The sequence below is a fragment of the Durio zibethinus genome, chromosome 1 (assembly GCF_047325235.1).
Source record: "Durio zibethinus cultivar Kanyao isolate XHJ-2024 chromosome 1, ASM4732523v1, whole genome shotgun sequence".
Lineage (NCBI taxonomy): Eukaryota > Viridiplantae > Streptophyta > Magnoliopsida > Malvales > Malvaceae > Durio > Durio zibethinus.
In genome coordinates, this window is record NC_143162.1 from 34096579 (window position 1) to 34113748 (window position 17170).

The 17170-nt window shown below is 33.5% G+C and overlaps 2 protein-coding genes across 2 annotated transcripts; both read right to left on the reverse strand.

Annotated features, from left to right (window-relative positions):
- Positions 1 to 4309: 4309 nt before the first annotated feature.
- On the reverse strand, positions 4310 to 5453 carry LOC111310800 (uncharacterized). The gene has a single exon (XM_022910199.2). The coding sequence runs from the start codon at positions 5100 to 5102 to the stop codon at positions 4464 to 4466; it is 639 nt and encodes a 212-aa protein (XP_022765934.1). The 5' UTR covers positions 5103 to 5453; the 3' UTR covers positions 4310 to 4463.
- A 984-nt stretch (positions 5454 to 6437) lies between these two features.
- Positions 6438 to 15372, reverse strand: LOC111312465 (serine/threonine-protein kinase CTR1-like). The gene is made up of 16 exons (XM_022912735.2): positions 15163 to 15372; positions 14082 to 15090; positions 13554 to 13852; positions 13303 to 13447; positions 11472 to 11587; positions 10702 to 10910; positions 10199 to 10621; positions 10047 to 10087; positions 9322 to 9390; positions 8858 to 8958; positions 8685 to 8769; positions 8504 to 8602; positions 8350 to 8418; positions 7778 to 7909; positions 7486 to 7580; positions 6438 to 7104 (listed from the first exon to the last, which is right to left on the reverse strand). Exons 2-16 carry the CDS (start codon positions 14940 to 14942, stop codon positions 7008 to 7010), a joined length of 2841 nt encoding a protein of 946 aa, XP_022768470.2. The 5' UTR covers positions 14943 to 15090; positions 15163 to 15372; the 3' UTR covers positions 6438 to 7007.
- Positions 15373 to 17170: the final 1798 nt, after the last annotated feature.

Here is a 17170-nt window from a genome sequence, read left to right on the forward strand (position 1 = left end):
TCTTGTAGCCAAATCTTATTTTTTGCATATATTTTCTACTTGCATCTAATATCTCATGGTAAATTCTTTTACCCATTTCTGATTATTTTTCATAGAAACCATGGGACAATTTGTTTGTTTTATATATAATAAAGATATAACAATTAAACAATCGGTCATTCCATTAGGACCCAATTTAATTCGTTACTTGATAACAAGTGATAATTCTTTTGACTGTAGATCAATTCATGTTTTTTTCTTTTATATTTTCAAGCTATTTCCCATCTTACTCTTTATAAGTATCGATTTTTCAAATAAATATAATACAATTCATTAAATTCAATTGTGGAGTCAATTTCAGTATATGCATAAACTTATACAATGTAATTAATATTTTGCATATTGTGTTTTGATTGTATATACTAATGAAATAAATTGTTAACGAGTTTATCTTATTCAATCAATCTTTTTACCAGCAATTATGTAAAACATAAAACACATACCTCTAATAAAGATCTTTATAAAAATTAATATTTTGGTCCATAGAAACATTAAGCCTTTGACACCTTGAGCCGCTTTTAATATTGATTTACAAATCATACCAATTTTTTTCCTTTGTATCTTCATGTGTAAAATATAAATTTTTAATAATTGCTTTTAAATTGTTAGAAAAAATAAATAAGAGAAGATGAATAATAATAAAAAATTTTGGCTTTGAGGCGTGAAAAACACTTTCTTAAAGGTAATTATACCTTTAAGATACAACAAAGCTTTAAACTCTCTAATCAGTAATAGTGAAAATAGTTATACTAAAAGATTTATTTATAATAAATGAACAGACATAAACTTTTATTCAGATGGTTATGATCTTCTGTATAATCATAATCTTTATAAATAATAATCTATTTATATTAAATAGTTATGATCATTTGTCATATAATAATTGTTTTTGTTCAAACATAATTATTTAAAATATAAATAAATTTAATACAAAAATTAATTTTATTCATTAACAATTAAATTTTTTTATCCAATGTGAGATGTACCACATTCTAAACTACTAACATCCGCTGGCATGAATGGTTAATTGATCAGGCACCTTTTTTTTCAAACAAGTGGTATCAGAGCTGAAAGTTTAAAACATGAGAAGAGATAAAGTTAAAAGAGCTCGATTGAAAAAAAGAGTTTGAGTTTGTATTTTGAAGATTGAGAATAGATTTACGTGAAACGTAAAGACACACAAGAGAAGATAATTGAGAGACTTTCATTGCAAGTAGAGCCAAACATGTCTAGCATGAAGATAAATAATTTGATAGAATTTGAGATAAGGTAGAGATTATTGAGAATAATGGCTCAAATCCTATAAGAGATTTGTTTGGGATTGGCTAGATATTACTTAATGAATAAGAAAACTTGCAAAAAAGAATTCTAATAAAAAATAAATTCTTGATAAATAAGTTTGTATGCTTATAAGTAGTGTTTGAGATTGGCTAAATATCATTTGATGGATAAGAAAACTTGCAAAGAAAAATTTTAAAAGGAAATGGATTTTTGATAGGTAAATTTGTATACTTATAAATAGATAAAGTCTCTATATGATTATGTATGAAAAAAATATGTAAGAGAATTATAGAATTTTATGGGATAGACATCTCATAGGACTATTAAAGATTTACATGGTGTGTATATTTGAATATTTGTGAGTGAACTAGAAGAAACTGAGAGAGTCCATAGGTATGGGGTATAGGTGCATATGAGTATGTGTTTATTTAAATTAAAAATACTCTATAAAACCAAAGTAGATTAAGAGGGTCTATGAATATTAATTGTAAGTATTTGAGTTAATATTTGTTTGTAATTTTTTACAATTAGTGAATTTTTTATTCATGGACATAAGTTGATTAAGACAAATTACATTAAATTATTGTCTCTTATATAATTAATTAATTATTTAATTATACTTTTGTTGGTCGAATGGAATAGAGTCTTTTTGCCGAAATATATCCCATCAGAAACCGAGTCAATCTGCCGGGTCATGCTTGATTAATAATTTTTAATAATCTTGAAGCTTTTCTGTCAAAACTAAACGAGGAAGTAGGGATGTTCATTGTTCATTGATCTTTCTTGTCTGACTTCCTCAGCATCTGGTGGTTTGCCATATAAAAGTTTATGTAATTTAAATATAAGAAATGATTGTTTTGTTACAGATTTGAGTCTTGCAGAGCACAAAGTCAACCTCCAACAAAATAAATCATAGTATTAATTAACCCTTTTGTTTTGCTGAGTACGTTGTCTGGTCTATAGATTTATTGGACTTACATTAGACCTGTTTATAAGTTGGGCTATAAATATGAATTTTGGAGCCTAAACTTGACCTGATCCTAATAAATTAATAAAAAATATTTTTATTCAAATTTAACTTTAAGGATATATAAAATATTAATATAAAATATATTTTTTATTATTTTAATATTTTTAACAGTAATTTGATCTTTTCAAGCCGATGGGTTGGCATTGGCATCGGTCAAGGGATTTCAAAGGCCAGTCGGATCTAGTCCGACCAATAGATAAGTCTGCTTGGACACATGTAAAACGTTAATCTAGTACTTGTTCACTTTATACATGTAAAACTTCCTTCTACTTCCTTGCGTAGTAAAAAAATTCCTTTTATCCAGATGTTGAACTCGGTATGAACTAAAAAATGTTTATGAACTCAGAAATGTTTATGTCCTTCTGTATCAACTGTTTAATAACCAGTTATAAGAACTTCAGAATGAAATGATGAATGTAAATATGGAGAGAAAACATGTTTAGATTTATTCTACCATAGAGTTATGTCTTGAAAAGTTATTACTAAGGTTGATTGGAGATTGATCGCATAAATGATAGACAAAATGGCATAGACATAAAAGGAGCAGGCTGCAGCACCAGAAGGTATTTGAATTGCAAACATTTCGCCAGGAAGAAATGGAGGAACTGAATTGCCAATGCTGTGAAGCCATCACTCATGTTTCTTGCCCCAAAGCCTTGTTGCTTAACTGCAAATATGAGTCACAAGTGAATAGAAACAAACTAAAATTGCAGTAATCCATAAAAAGAGAAATTGTGGAAAAATTAATTTGATTACTTTTTCTTTTCGTCCCTCATTTGTTCACAGCGTTTTCAGGCTTCAACATATTCGCGAGATGTTCTTTGTTCTGTTCCTCCAAATTGTTATGTAATTCATGGAAACATGTGCTTAAGGTAACATATATAAGCACTCCAAGCAGAGCACAGAGATAAATATCCCTGGTCCATTATAGAAACTTTCTAGCTTCTTTTCAGCTACTGAAGGCTAATGCAAGCAATGAGGGAGTGCTTCTGCTCTCTCAGATTACCAATTTAATACACAATAGCAGATTGCAATGAGTCATCTAACCAGGTCAAGTTCCAAGGTGGGTCATTGGAGTAATCAAGTAAAAATTTCTCTTTTCTGGTCAGAAACATAGTTGGGGTTAGCCTAATCTACTCGGGGTTAGTTTTCTTCGTCTTCAACTAAGTTCTTTGAATGGTATTAGTCAACCAACAATGGTATGTTCATTACGCGGCTGCTGCATCATATCCTTTAACATTTTGAGACAACCAGAGAGGAAGACCATAAGTTCGAGTAGACTTTCATTCCTGGTTGGAATTACATACTTTTATGCAAAGAGAGTCTCAAAACTGTAACATTTACCTGAGAGATACATCCTAACCATCTAGAAACAGAGCCTGCTCTGCTTATATTAGCCAGGTTCAGAACTAAAATGAGCCCAGTAGCCAGCCCCGGTTGAAAAAACTCACGCTGAAACTTCTAGGGGTGTATCTGTATAAGTCATGCTTCATTTTCCTTCAGTCACATTGAATGTTATTTTTCCGAAAAAAGCAGCTTTAACACGGGAAAAGGAGACCGAAAGAAGCTGTCAAATTCCTCTATAGAAGTTAAGTTGAATTGTTTTGTTTGAGATTGTTACAACAGTTCCTTTTATGAAGATAATCCAAATTCGGGGAATATTTTGGGAGGCGATTAATGTGGCAAAGATCCGGACCAGAACCATAGGATCACCCTGAAAGTTGGTTAATTTGAACATCAACATTGTAGATTTATGATCCTCTGTTGAAACGCTTACAAGATGATCTCGGGAATGGTTTCTCATTGAAAATTCAAACCAAAAGTGCTACATGAACAGAAACTAGGACAAACCTCAAAACGACATTTATGAACTGACAATATGTTACATTGTTGTCAGCTGTGTCTTGTTTTGTTTCCCTTTCTTTTTTTTTTTACAACAGATTCATGGAGTCGAGAATCTTTTCCAATTTGAACAAAATTCAAAACAAGCATTTGTCTTTTATATTTGTAATAATTTTAACCAATTAAGCTACAATATATAGAAAATTTTAAAACAATAACGTCAAAAACAAGGTGACGAATTAAAAAAAAAAAAAAAAAAAAGAGGACCCAATTACGAGCTCAACCGGTCAAGGGCGGTGCGAGCAGCGTTGGAGCTGGGCTCGACCTTAAGAGCCTCCTCGAAAGCTGCTTTAGCTTCGGCTTTCATCTTCTTCAATTTATAACACTCTCCCAACAGACAAAACGCCTTGACGTTATCCGCACTCAATTCTACAGCCTTGGTCAAATCGTCGATCGCCGAGTCCACTCGGCTGCCTCGGCGGTTCATGGACATCTTCAACTCGGCTCGTTTAAACAGAGCGTCGCCTCGTTCTTCATCAGTCAACGACTTGGAAGCAAGAGGGGAGAGAGCGACGTCAAGGGAGTCAAGAGCGGAGGTCTTGAAGCCCTGGAGATCAAGAGCGAGTGCCTTGAGGATGTAAGCGGCGGCGTCTTTTGGGTCAAGAGAAATAGCCTTCTCAGCTTCGGATTCGGCATGTTTGGCTAAAGAAGTGGTGGATGAGCGAGACTTGGAGGATCTGGCTTGAGAAAGAAGCTGGGCTCCGAGGACAAAGTGGCGCTTAGCTTGGAAGTCGGCTCGATTCCGATACCGGAATTTAGTGAAGATCTTTTTGGGGATATCGTGCATGGCGAGGAACATGAAAATCGTAACAAGAATTAAAGCGCCTTGTAAAAGAAGATCAGTCCACATCTTTCACTTAACCTTTCAAAACAGAGGACTAAAAGAAAAAGGTATGCTTTTGGAGGGGAAGGAAATGGTGGTTGAAATTACGACGGTTGAGACATTGGCCGTCAATTTGGTTTAACTTGGATGGAAGTTCCTTGTTTGTTGGACGAATTAACTACGGACGGTACAAAAAAAGTGAACTAGTCCAAACGCACCTTTGCTTTGGAGGTATAGTCGGGCTAAGCCAGAGCAAGATGAAGTTAAACCATGTCCCCTCCTCCCATGTCCATAGCCCATAGGCTAATAGTTAAGGGTTTTTTTCATGTTAGTAATGTTTAACTTAAATTTGAATTAAAATATCTTTTTACTAATATTTAAGATTTTTAGAATTTTAAACTCTTGATGACTGTTGACAAATTGAAACAATTTTATATGATAAAAGATCGTGTTAACTTCCTAATAGATTTGATGTGATAATACTTAATCCATTTATGCTAAAAAAATTGGATTTAAACTTTTCTAAAAAAAATAATAAAAATGAATGGTTTAGATGGACCCAAGGTCCAAACCTTATAAACCTGGGAATTAAACTCAACAATTAGAAACAACTCAACTGCTCATTAGAAACAGGAAATTTCTTTTTTTTTTTTTTAATCTGTAAGCCATTTATTCCACCCAAAAAAAAAAAATCCGTCAGCCATTCTTTTATTTGGCAGTAACGAAACTAGGATTTCAATTTCAGAGATGAAAACTTTATATTTAACTTTAGTGCGAGATTATAATTTTTTTTATTTGTCTAAACTTATATAAAATTAAATTCTAAAGGCAACCACCATCGCCTGCCCCCAAGTTTCATCCATGTGTGGTGGACGATTACATAACAATTTACACAAATTTCATACAAAAATTAAACAATATAAAGACTAAATTAAGAAAAAAAAATAGTGCATAATGCATGTATATGTAGCATTATCCTTTTTTTTTTCTAGTGTTTTTTTCCCTTTTGAGAATCCCTTGAGCTATTAGATCGAGATAGAATTCATAACATTTGTGCTTCATTTTTCCTTTCCGGCTGAGCCTTGCAGCTCGGGTTTATCCTTTGGTAATTTCTTTTGGCCAACTATACTTCAAAAGTTCTCTATAGTTGACGATATAAGGACTGATCGTCCAGCCCTTCACATGTTTGATGTTATGTTGGATAGATACATTACTACCTAAAAGACATTTGTTTATAAAGCTATATTGGGATTGTCTTCCCCCACATTATCTCAGATTACAGCAGTAGAAAAAATGACTCGCGATTGAATAATTTCTTGATCTCACAACCAACTTCCAGCAGCTTCAGAACAGAACAACCCGAGACAAAGTGCATTTTCAATTAGTAGAATGGAATTTGGTTAGTTTTCGGACTTCCTGAAAAGCATAAAAGCACAAATACAAACTACAGGCCAGAGGACTTACTGGCATCTTAAAGTTTGGTTCTACTATTAGCATGAGAAAGCAACAACATTGATAGAATACGGATTACGGTTGAAGCCCATATGCAGCATCAGTTACAAAGAAAATACATATCAAAGTAAATTCCGAATTCCTAAATCCTTCGGATTTTCACTTTGAAAATAGCTTATGTGGGAAGGCGGCCCCATCGAAAAACCTATATAAACACAGCAAGTTAGCTATAGCGCTTTGCTATATATATATATATATATATATATATATATATAATTGTAGGCCTCAATTTTAATGGGATTTATAACCGCCTTCCAAATGAGTTAGATGGCATCTAAAGTTGCCTTGGAGCTGAAAAGGTTCGGTTAGTGGAATAACATTACACGGCCAAGAGTTGCAGGTGCTGCTATAGTTAATTAAATCTCCAAAGTCAGCTCAGGTTATTCCAACAGAAGGAATGGCTTCAGTTGAGGGCCATCGTTACTGCGTTCCCATCTGCATAGACTGCAATGGAGACTTGAGCAACTTCTTTAATGCTTCGACTATGTTAGCAAAAGATGGCCGTTGGGCAGGATCACTACAAATTAAGAACAAAATGTAACCATCATCAGGAATAGAAAACATGCGATTAATGTAAACAAAAGCATACAAATATTAAGGAAGCACAAAAAGTTCTAGTATTCTTGGTATGACTTGAGCAATCTGAGAAATACTCAGCTACAGTAACTATCCATTTTTTAAGGCATAACTACAGTAATCTGTCAAGGACATCTAAAGCAAGCTGGTTGCATGACCAACCCAAACGTAAACCAGCAATATGCCCTCCCTGTCATTTTTTCTTTTTTGTTAAAGCTAATGCAATACACACAAAAGGTAGCCTTCTACATTTTACCCAATTTAAGTCATCATCATACAAATCGAAATGCGGTGAATAAATCATAGGACTAAGCATACTCACTCTGCCCAACAAGATTCCATGAGGGAAGCCAACTTTGGGGAGGTATTTGAAGGAATGGAGAGCCTTCTGTTCTGGAAAGCTACAGCACCAACCACCTAAAATTTGAGCCACCATTAGACATAAAGAAAGGGGGTAATAGGAATCCTACATATACAGCAGGGAAATGCACTTTCGTTACCTTTTACTCATAATAACTCCAACAACAATAACATTTGACATTTATGATTGCATATGGTAAGAAATATACAAGAAAGGAACCAGAATGAAAACTAGAAAAACCAAATAGATCCACCTGGGCAGGACTGAGTCCATTCCAAGGTTGTTGCATGGTCACTAGCTCCCACAGGATCACTCCAAAACTGTAAACATCAGATTTCTCATTTGAAGGCTCTCCACGAAGGAATTCCGGAGCCATCCACTCAGGCTGAAAATAAAAAAACAAGAGATTTACATCTTGATTGATGACGTGAGAAAAATTTTCTTCCATGGACAAGAGATTGACAGAAATAGCTGACTTTATATGGAAAACAAAATGCGAGTCTGCAATTATGATATCTATCATTGGACAAAACTGAACATAGAAAAGTTTTTATAATAATGAATAATGTGTTTGTTGTCCCTTAATACGGAATATAATGCCATGATTTGGAATCAACCCACATGGCAAACCAACAACGGCTCAAGCACCTTATATTTGATATTGCCTTTGGCAACAGTTCATGATCAAATAGTCACATTTAATCAAATATTTCACGTTATTTGAAATAATTAAGTTTAAAAGCAATCTTAGTGACCACCTATTGGGGTCTGTACATGGGTAGTTTGCCTATGTGCAAGTGAAAAAGGAGGTCATGGGCTACTTACAGTTCCTGCAACAGATTTTGATGATATAAAAGTATCCGCTTTAAATCTGGACAGTCCAAAATCACACACCTGAGCATGACATAAGAAGATGAAGTCATGAATTTGAAACAAAAAATACACGAATTTGCAAAACGAAAAACTCTTTTTATCATACCTTTACTGTCCAATTCTTATCAACCAAAAGATTGGGTGATTTAAGGTCCCAATGAACTATGGGAGGATTAAGGCAATGAAGATAATTGATCCCCTTGGCCTGTTTACAACATAAAACATGAATTTTGTCCTAACAACAAGTGGCATCAGTATAAAATGTGCAAGTAAAAAACAGTACAAACCACATCCAATGCCATGCGTAATCGCTTCCTCTGATCAAGTGTTTCCCCAGCAGCTGGCCTATTAATAAGGCGATATAAACTACCCCTGCTTGACAAAAGCCAGGTCTTAGCCATAGATATATTTTCACAAATAAATATCAGTTCATTATCATAATAAGAAATTAGTTGATTGCCTTGGCAGGTACTCTGTCACAATTGACAGATGAGGCCGCTTTGTAACAGCACCCATGAAAAGGACCACATTTGGATGTCGAACACGTTTCATTATAGCAACCTAAAAACATGCATCAGAACTTAAGCTATAGTCGTATCAAATGACTATCATCTCACTCAAGAACATGCAAAGATAGGAGTAATTTACATGAGAACTTGTATGCAACATGCCAAATGTATCACAAGGAAAGAGCTTTCCAAGCACAAATATTTATAACTACAGGATTGACCCTAAAGCACAAAATTGGAATGCATTAATGCACGTAAATGGATGTCCCAAAAAAGGATGTAGCATGGACATCTGTACACAAATTATAGAACACGTATGCATTGAGAAAGTAGAACCGGTCAAAAGAAATATGTAATGCTAACACAATATGGATAATAACAATATTTTTCTTTTTATGTTTTATCCAGTACACACCTCTCTTAAAAACTCCTTCAACTGATCATCATGAAAATCTTGTACAGTCAAGACTTTGACTGCAACATCCTGCATTGGAACAGCAATTGTTTATTTGCTCAAGGCAATAAAACAATGTGACAAAAGAAAAATATCCCAAAAATAAGCTGATAATGTAGCCAAACAAAGAAATAAACAAACAAACAAAAAAAAACAGTTGATTCCATTCCTGAGACTAATGCCCATACCAAGTATTTCAAGATAGTATGGTCTATCATGTAAGAAAAATCAACTTGTACATTGTTACACGTCTGCAACAGCACGAGCATGTCATATATCACTAATACTCACTACTCCTACATGGTGTGTTAGGTACAATCACCGTAAGTTCATTTATTAGTTCATTACAGAATCAGTTGAAGACAAGATTCTCAACCTCCTTTAATTTAACAGAACTTAAGTTCATAATGTAAACTAGATTCCTTCAGGCAAGGTTTTAATCTGCGGTGCTAGAAACTGATTGACAAAGTGTACCGGACCTTCCTCACTTAGGATAAATAAAACACGGCAAAGATATTCATTCATCAAGCCAAGTTGGCAAAAGATAGCAAAATATGCATAAGAGTACTGCATTCTACATCAGATTCATTATTTAAGGAAACATATTGATGTCACAATCATTCATCCATGGAATTAAAACACCAATGATTTTCAGTTGCGAGAAAAAAAATAGAGGAAATACTAACTGATCCATGCCACTCAGCACGATGAACTGTTCCAAATGAGCCTGCAAAATGAGATTTCATGCAAAACCAGTTATCTTCTGATAGAGGAGCCAAAAGAAAAGGAAAGATAACGGAGAAGTAGAACTTATATCCAATTAAGAAGAAAGAAGTACCAGCACCAACACGCTCCTTTATATGCAATTCATCCCATGCTATCTCAAGCCAATCCATTGCAAGAGAAGGTTCAAGATTTAGATATCTGGGGATGGTTACAGCGGAGAATCTGCCCCGACTATCAAGTTCAGCCCCTATCTCCTCCGGAGCTGACTGACTAGGCAAGTTAACTTTCAATTGCTTCACACTTTTAACGACTGAGCTTCCAGATTCAACAATCTCTTTTCTAAGAGTTTGTTCTAAGGCAACTTTGTCTTCACCGAGTCTAGAATTTTCATGCATTGTTGATCCAGCTGCAGTTTCAAAAGGCATCAAATATGATTCCTTTCCAAAACAATCTTGATCAATTGGTACATATACTGATGACTTTTGATTTTCAAGCAAACCATTGTCCTTCAACTGTTGAGATTTCTCAATGCCACCTACAAGAGATTGATCTCCACTTTTTAATTTGGTTTTAAAATTTTGGTCTATTTTGCAGAATTTGTGTAAAAACATGTACCAGAATGTAGAGGATTCTCGAAATGAGAACTTGAATTCTTTGAGTCTCTAATCTGACAATATGATGCATTATCCATGTAAGGTTGTTGGAATTCTTTTAGATGAGAAATTTGAAATGGTGAAGGCATTGAAGAGAGGAATCCTCCATTAATAGAGGAATCTGGACCATGGATATTTCCTGGCTCTCCAACTAAATCAACTACATATTCCCTGTTAAAAAATGTATTCGTCTCTGAGCAACAAAACATTAAATAGAAAGACAAATTCTTGAACAAAAAACACTTGGAGACAGGATGAAATTCTATCAATATCCTGACATAATGATATCATAGAGGAATGATGAACTATGATGGTATGAAGTCTAAAAGATTTAGATCACTCGGACAACATAAAATAGACAAGATTAAAGAATAACAAATTTTCTTAATGCAAGTAATTAAATGATAACATAAAATTGTTCCTAAATATTTTGAGTAGACGGCACACGTCACCAAGAACGAGGTTAAGGGTTCATCAGCGAATGGAGTTAGGCCCATTTCCTTACTCATCCGAAAGAGAGAAAGGAATGGAGAGGGTAAACTCGTCTGGTAAACTCCTCTTTCAGGAGAACTGTTCTGCCCGACCCAACCAACAATTTATAAAATAGACAAGATTAAAGAATAACAAATTTTCTTAATGCAAGTAATTAAATAATAACATAAAATTGTTCCTAAATATTTTGTTATCTTCATCTTATTAGCAAATATACAAACTAAAAGTTGAGTATCTTACCTTGATGACCGACAATCATCTTCAATTTTGACAAGGCAAGAAGAACGATGATCGGCTGCACAATATTTGCATCCTCGAGCAATCCTACATGGCAAACCTATATAGTCTGCCAATTTCTGCATATGCAAACAATACACCACCTTAGTGAAGGATCCCAAAAGAGACGCATCTTCTGCAAGATCATCATATATTAAATCTACATTTGAAGGGTGATCAGGCCGTAAGTACATAAATACATTTCATGCATTAACATATACACACAAACCAATAAATTCAAACATTCTTCATTTGATATCCTGGTCTAGCAGCATAAAGCCACTAAGCGAACCAAGTAATGCAGTACATCACTCAATCAAGAATAAGATAACCCATATTTGGCAAGTAGATTATTCATAACATCTTATTTTAAATCTTTTAAATTGTGAAAGAGAGAGGATTTAAAAGTTTTAGAAGCTAAGTTCATTGTATAACACCTGGTTTGAAAAAGCAAAATTCATTTTTCAAGAAAAAAAATGTGGTTAAGAGAAAGAAATTGGCCTGATCCTCCCATGAAGACCCCACAAGAATCAACTATTACAAAAACCTTATGAATTCACCATGGCAGACTACAAATACCTCATTGAATTATCATGGAATAGAGAGACTGCTATAGTTCTGGGTGTCACTGATGCTTCTAATTTGGTTGCAATACTGATGCCCCCTGTTAAGACATTTATATATGCTTTAAAAAATTCTTGTACTTTATGACATCGCAGTCCTTGTTACTAAAAATTTATATAAGAGAGGCATTTCCAATAATATAAAAACTTTAGAAACACTTGGGATCAAAATAAAAAAGAAAAATTTGCCAATCCAAATCTTCAAACAAAATATATATAAGCAAAAGGTTTTTCAGTTCAGAAGAGGATTTCTGGCCAAAGAAGAAACAGAACAAACGTACCAAAAGAAAGAAAGAAAAAAAGCAACTTCCTTCCTTTAATTTAATGTGTGTGACCAAGCGTATACTTTAACAAAATGAAATATACTAAATCATTCTTAGTACACAAGATAGTAGTAATAACATTCAAGTTAATTTTTGTCCGTACCCAGAACTTTGTTTAGCAATGGGGCAAATGAGACCAAAGATACACAACCACCCTCTACAAACTACGGTTTCTCAAAGATGATTAACGCCAACCCTCTTTTCCAGACATCCCAAGATCAACTAGGTCACAATCTGCCCTTCCATTTTACGTCCCGACACAGACTAAATAGCAGTTGCTAATCCACTTCAACTCATTATATTGGCTTTGCTCATTTACTACCTCAATTAAACTTTCTTTTGAAAATTTTTATACAGAGGATCTACAACAAAGTCATTGCCAATACCAAACAAGGAATATCTATTCGTCATTATTCTAAGGAACATAATACTAGAAGTTTAATCCAAGATTTAGACTATCCAACCACTTAACTAAAAGTATAATAACATCCAATGGTTTCAAAACTATCTCTACAAAACAATTGTTCAAAGTTATATCTACAAGGATAATTAAAGGCTTGTCAAATGTAGACAGCAATTCTTCAAATCAAAACATTCTTCTTTATAGTTTATACCAATAAAAGAAGCAGATGTCAAACCACCCCTATCATTTTTATTTTTATTTGCGTGTGGATTTTTCTATAATTGGCAGGGATTAAACCTGATCATTGTAATTAAGAATTTAGCACTTGACTAACAGACCACAGGGCCACGGCAGTTAGCGTGTGCTAGTGTGGATTGGTCATAGGAGTATGGAGAATTTGTGCATAAGAGATAAAGTACAACAAAAACAGGCCATTCTTTTGGCACCTTAAAGAGGATTGCACGATGCCTGCAAAGTCCCATTGATAGGCTGCCAATGGGGAGCACAATACACTTATGAAAATCCCTCAATCTCCTACTAAGCAATTTCCAGCGTTTGTGAAGATCCCCCTGCTCCACTGGAAAAGTTCCCCTAATTTCAAAACAATTCAGGCACAATGAATTTATAAGAAACAGTGAAAAAGAAATACCTCATCGAGAAAATTGAAAAAAAAAAAAAAAAAAAAAAACCACCTTACCCCATGTATATAGCAACAAGCTTTCCAAGTTTCTCAACCAACACTAAGGTATTTTCTGAAGCACAATATAACTCCTGTGCTTTATCTTCAAGCTCTTTGAGGCGTGTATCCCCGCGTCTATCAACAAGAACAACCTCCATGGATGTCTCGCTGGGTTCAATTTCTTTAAGAGACATCAAACGTGGTAAGCGTCTTCCCTCTTCAAACTCATTACACATCACCCATAGATACGGATTCATCCCAAGAATATTATAAAAACCATCTGATATCTTATCACTATATGATAAACACCCACTAACCTGAAAATTAAATACAAAGCCATCACATTAATACAAAAATTATAAAAAAAAATACAAAACTTGAAAAGGAAAATGGATTTTTTATTGTACATGAAGATTTATTGTTTGTTTTGGATTGTGCTTGGGAGATAAATCTTTTATAGTTTCATTAATTTTGAATATGAATATACAGTAATTTGCAAGAGAAATAAAATTAAATTCAGGCGAAAATGATGAGAAAATAAAATACCCAAAGTCGATAAGAAACAGTTTCTGCATCGGCGACATCAGGTCCACGATATTCTTGTAAAAGCAAGGGTTCACTGAGGAGACTTGCTTGAGAAGTAAGCCTCCTGGCCAGCATAAGCTGTAAATAATAACTCTCCCTTGACTTGAGCACTAAGCTATTTTTACTCTCCTCCTCTGCCACCGGTTCCTCGACTTCCCTTGTCGCCGGCACAGTCGTCAACGACGACTCGTTAGTCCATATATCTTTAACCTCACTCGAAAAGTTGCCATCCAATGCCGTCCCAGAAAACAAACTCCCTGCATAACTACTACCACTCGAGAACCTCGGCAGTGACACCTGACAATCAAAGTTGCGGTCAACGCTACGGTCATTCACGACAGTGGTGGTTTCCGGAGCAGGTGCTGGAGGAGAAGGAGAAGGAGGGGAAGTTGTCTGCGGTGGAGCTGGTTCCGGAGGTAATAACAGCTGGCGATCTTCATCATGATCAGTAGTCGAAGAGAGACGTCGAGAGGAAGGTTTCACGTGACGTGATCTGTCAGTAGTAGCTTTTTTCTGGATGAACCAATCGCGGAAAGCGGCGAGCTGTTGCTTTTTGGCATGAAAATTTTCGTCCTTGAAAAGATCTGATAGCGGAGAGTTGTTGTTGTTGTTGGTCTTAGCAGCTGGCGTGGTAAACTCGTTTGTAGCTCTCCTTGAGATTGACTTATTGCGTTCATTTTCGACAGTAGCCGCTGTTGATGTAGCTGTTGTTGACGTTTCCTTGACGAGCTTTTTCTCGTGATCCAATAGTTGTTTGGAAGATGCATCGAACCCACGATCGGGAAATTGCCTAGGGAAGAAGTAAGTTGTTCGGTGGGGCATCTTCTCACGGCCCTCACGAGATCACTTATCTCTCTCTTTCTCTCTTCTTCGTCCTCCCTCACTTGTCAACTCCTCCCAAAACTACTCGCTCGTTCCATGCAACTCCTGCAAATCAAACAACCCCAAGAAAAACCCAGACACGCAAGCTCTGAAAAAACGAAGATATCAGTCAATGAATCAATGAACAAAAAAAAACAAGTAGATCGAACAGACTACATACAGTTGATTTCGCTTTTAATATTGTTATAACCCAACCAAAACTGAACGCACAAACGGTTTTGGAAGAGAAAGGAGACAGAAGTTTTATGTATTCTTTTGGTCACTGCAAAGAGAAAGAATCAATGAGAAAAAAAAATGAAATATTTTAATATAAGCGCCGAAGTAATGACCATCGAGAAAATCGCGGGTTTTCCTGCATATAAAAACAAAACGGGAGCCCTTGTATAGTGTCTGAGGGGAGGGGAATGGGAATGGGAAGATCATGTCGTCATTTGGAAAAGTAAAGTTGAAATGACGAAAGTATCCTTAGTTTTGTTCCAAATGACGGGATTGCCATTGGAATGGTCTTCGGTAGCTTTGAGTAACTGCATGTGACGGTTTTTGTTAACGAAGAAACTTTTTCGAGAGACTTTGATATTTTAGACGGTTTGATTTGTTTGTTATCTGTGCTGTAAAAAGCTGACGGACTCTTTTTTTTTTTTTTTGGAGTTTTTCTTCTTGTTATTTTGGGTGTTCCATTTTTTCTTTCCTTGGAAAAGTGTGATGTTGCCACTTATTTTTGGGCTTTTATTAAAAATAAGGTTGTTTTTTATCCCTCAATTTCCTCTTTTTTGGGGCGGCGTTTACAGACTAATCTAGATTCTGGTTTTTGACTATTGGAATAATTGAATTTGAAACGTTGGTCTAAATTAAGATAAATTCTTGGTTAAAATAATAAAAAAATTAATACATTTTATTATTTTATTTAAATAAATTTATATTTTATTATATTTAAATAAATTTTTAAACTTTAATTTATATCATAATAAATTTTTAATTATTAATTTATATTTAAATAAATTTGTAATATTTTATTTGTATTTAAATAAAATTTTAATATAAATTAATTTTTTATTTGAAATAAAAATTTATTTTGATATAAATAAAAAAATAAGTATTTATTTGAGTGCAATTAAATTGAATCAATAAATTAGTTTGTTTATATAGTAATTTTTAAGTGGTATCGATAAATAAAAAATTAAAATTTAGTGTTTATAATTTTTTTTATAATTCTTAAATTGTAATTTTTTTTATAAAAAAAATTATGAGAATTTTTTTAAAAAATAAAATAATTTAAGACCTTCTTTAATGTTTTAATCCAAATTATTTATAAAATTTAAATTTAACTCGATACATATAATTATTTAAAAATTAATATTTAATAAATTTAAAATTTAAATATTTGTCCTTACAAATTTTTGTTTGTCCTTAAGATAGGGACTTCTCACAAAAAAAATGTTTCCGCAAATCTTTTGACTTAAACAGGGCTTAAATGGTTGCATGCTTTGTGATATTTCTTAGATAACGATTAGAAGAAAAAAAATTGCATTATGTCAGCGTCACTCGTAATTTGATGACTTTAGCAATTGACATTTAATGTTGGATTTTTTATAAATTTTTTTTTTTTTATAAAAAAATTTAAGATAAATAAATTATTCAATCTCTTAAATTAAGATAAGATATTTTATATTTGATAATACAAAATAGATAGTTGTAGGTCATATATTTAATATGATCTTAATAAATGATTATCAATAAAATTTGAATTCAAAATTTTTTCGTAAAAAAAAAAATGATTCTTAACCAATTAAATTAACTATTAATTAATTGAATTTTTTACAAAACTTTCGAAGACAATACAAGCTGGCAAAATCTTGTAACCCTTATGAGATTTAGCGCAAATACACTTTACAAGTATAATATGTTGACTACTTGACTCATATGAAACATTTTTTTTTTATTTTTTCGTTAATAAAAACTTAATTCTTACTGAAATATTTCAAAAATAAATTTTGAAATAAATCAAATACCTTTAAGATTATCTAAAAAAACTAAATCTAAATAAAATATAAAAACACTGTAATCATATTATATATATACATATATATCACACAAATGCTTTTTAAGAGAGAAATACACTATTCAGATTTTGTATTTAAATACAATCTCACATTAATCACTTAAATTAA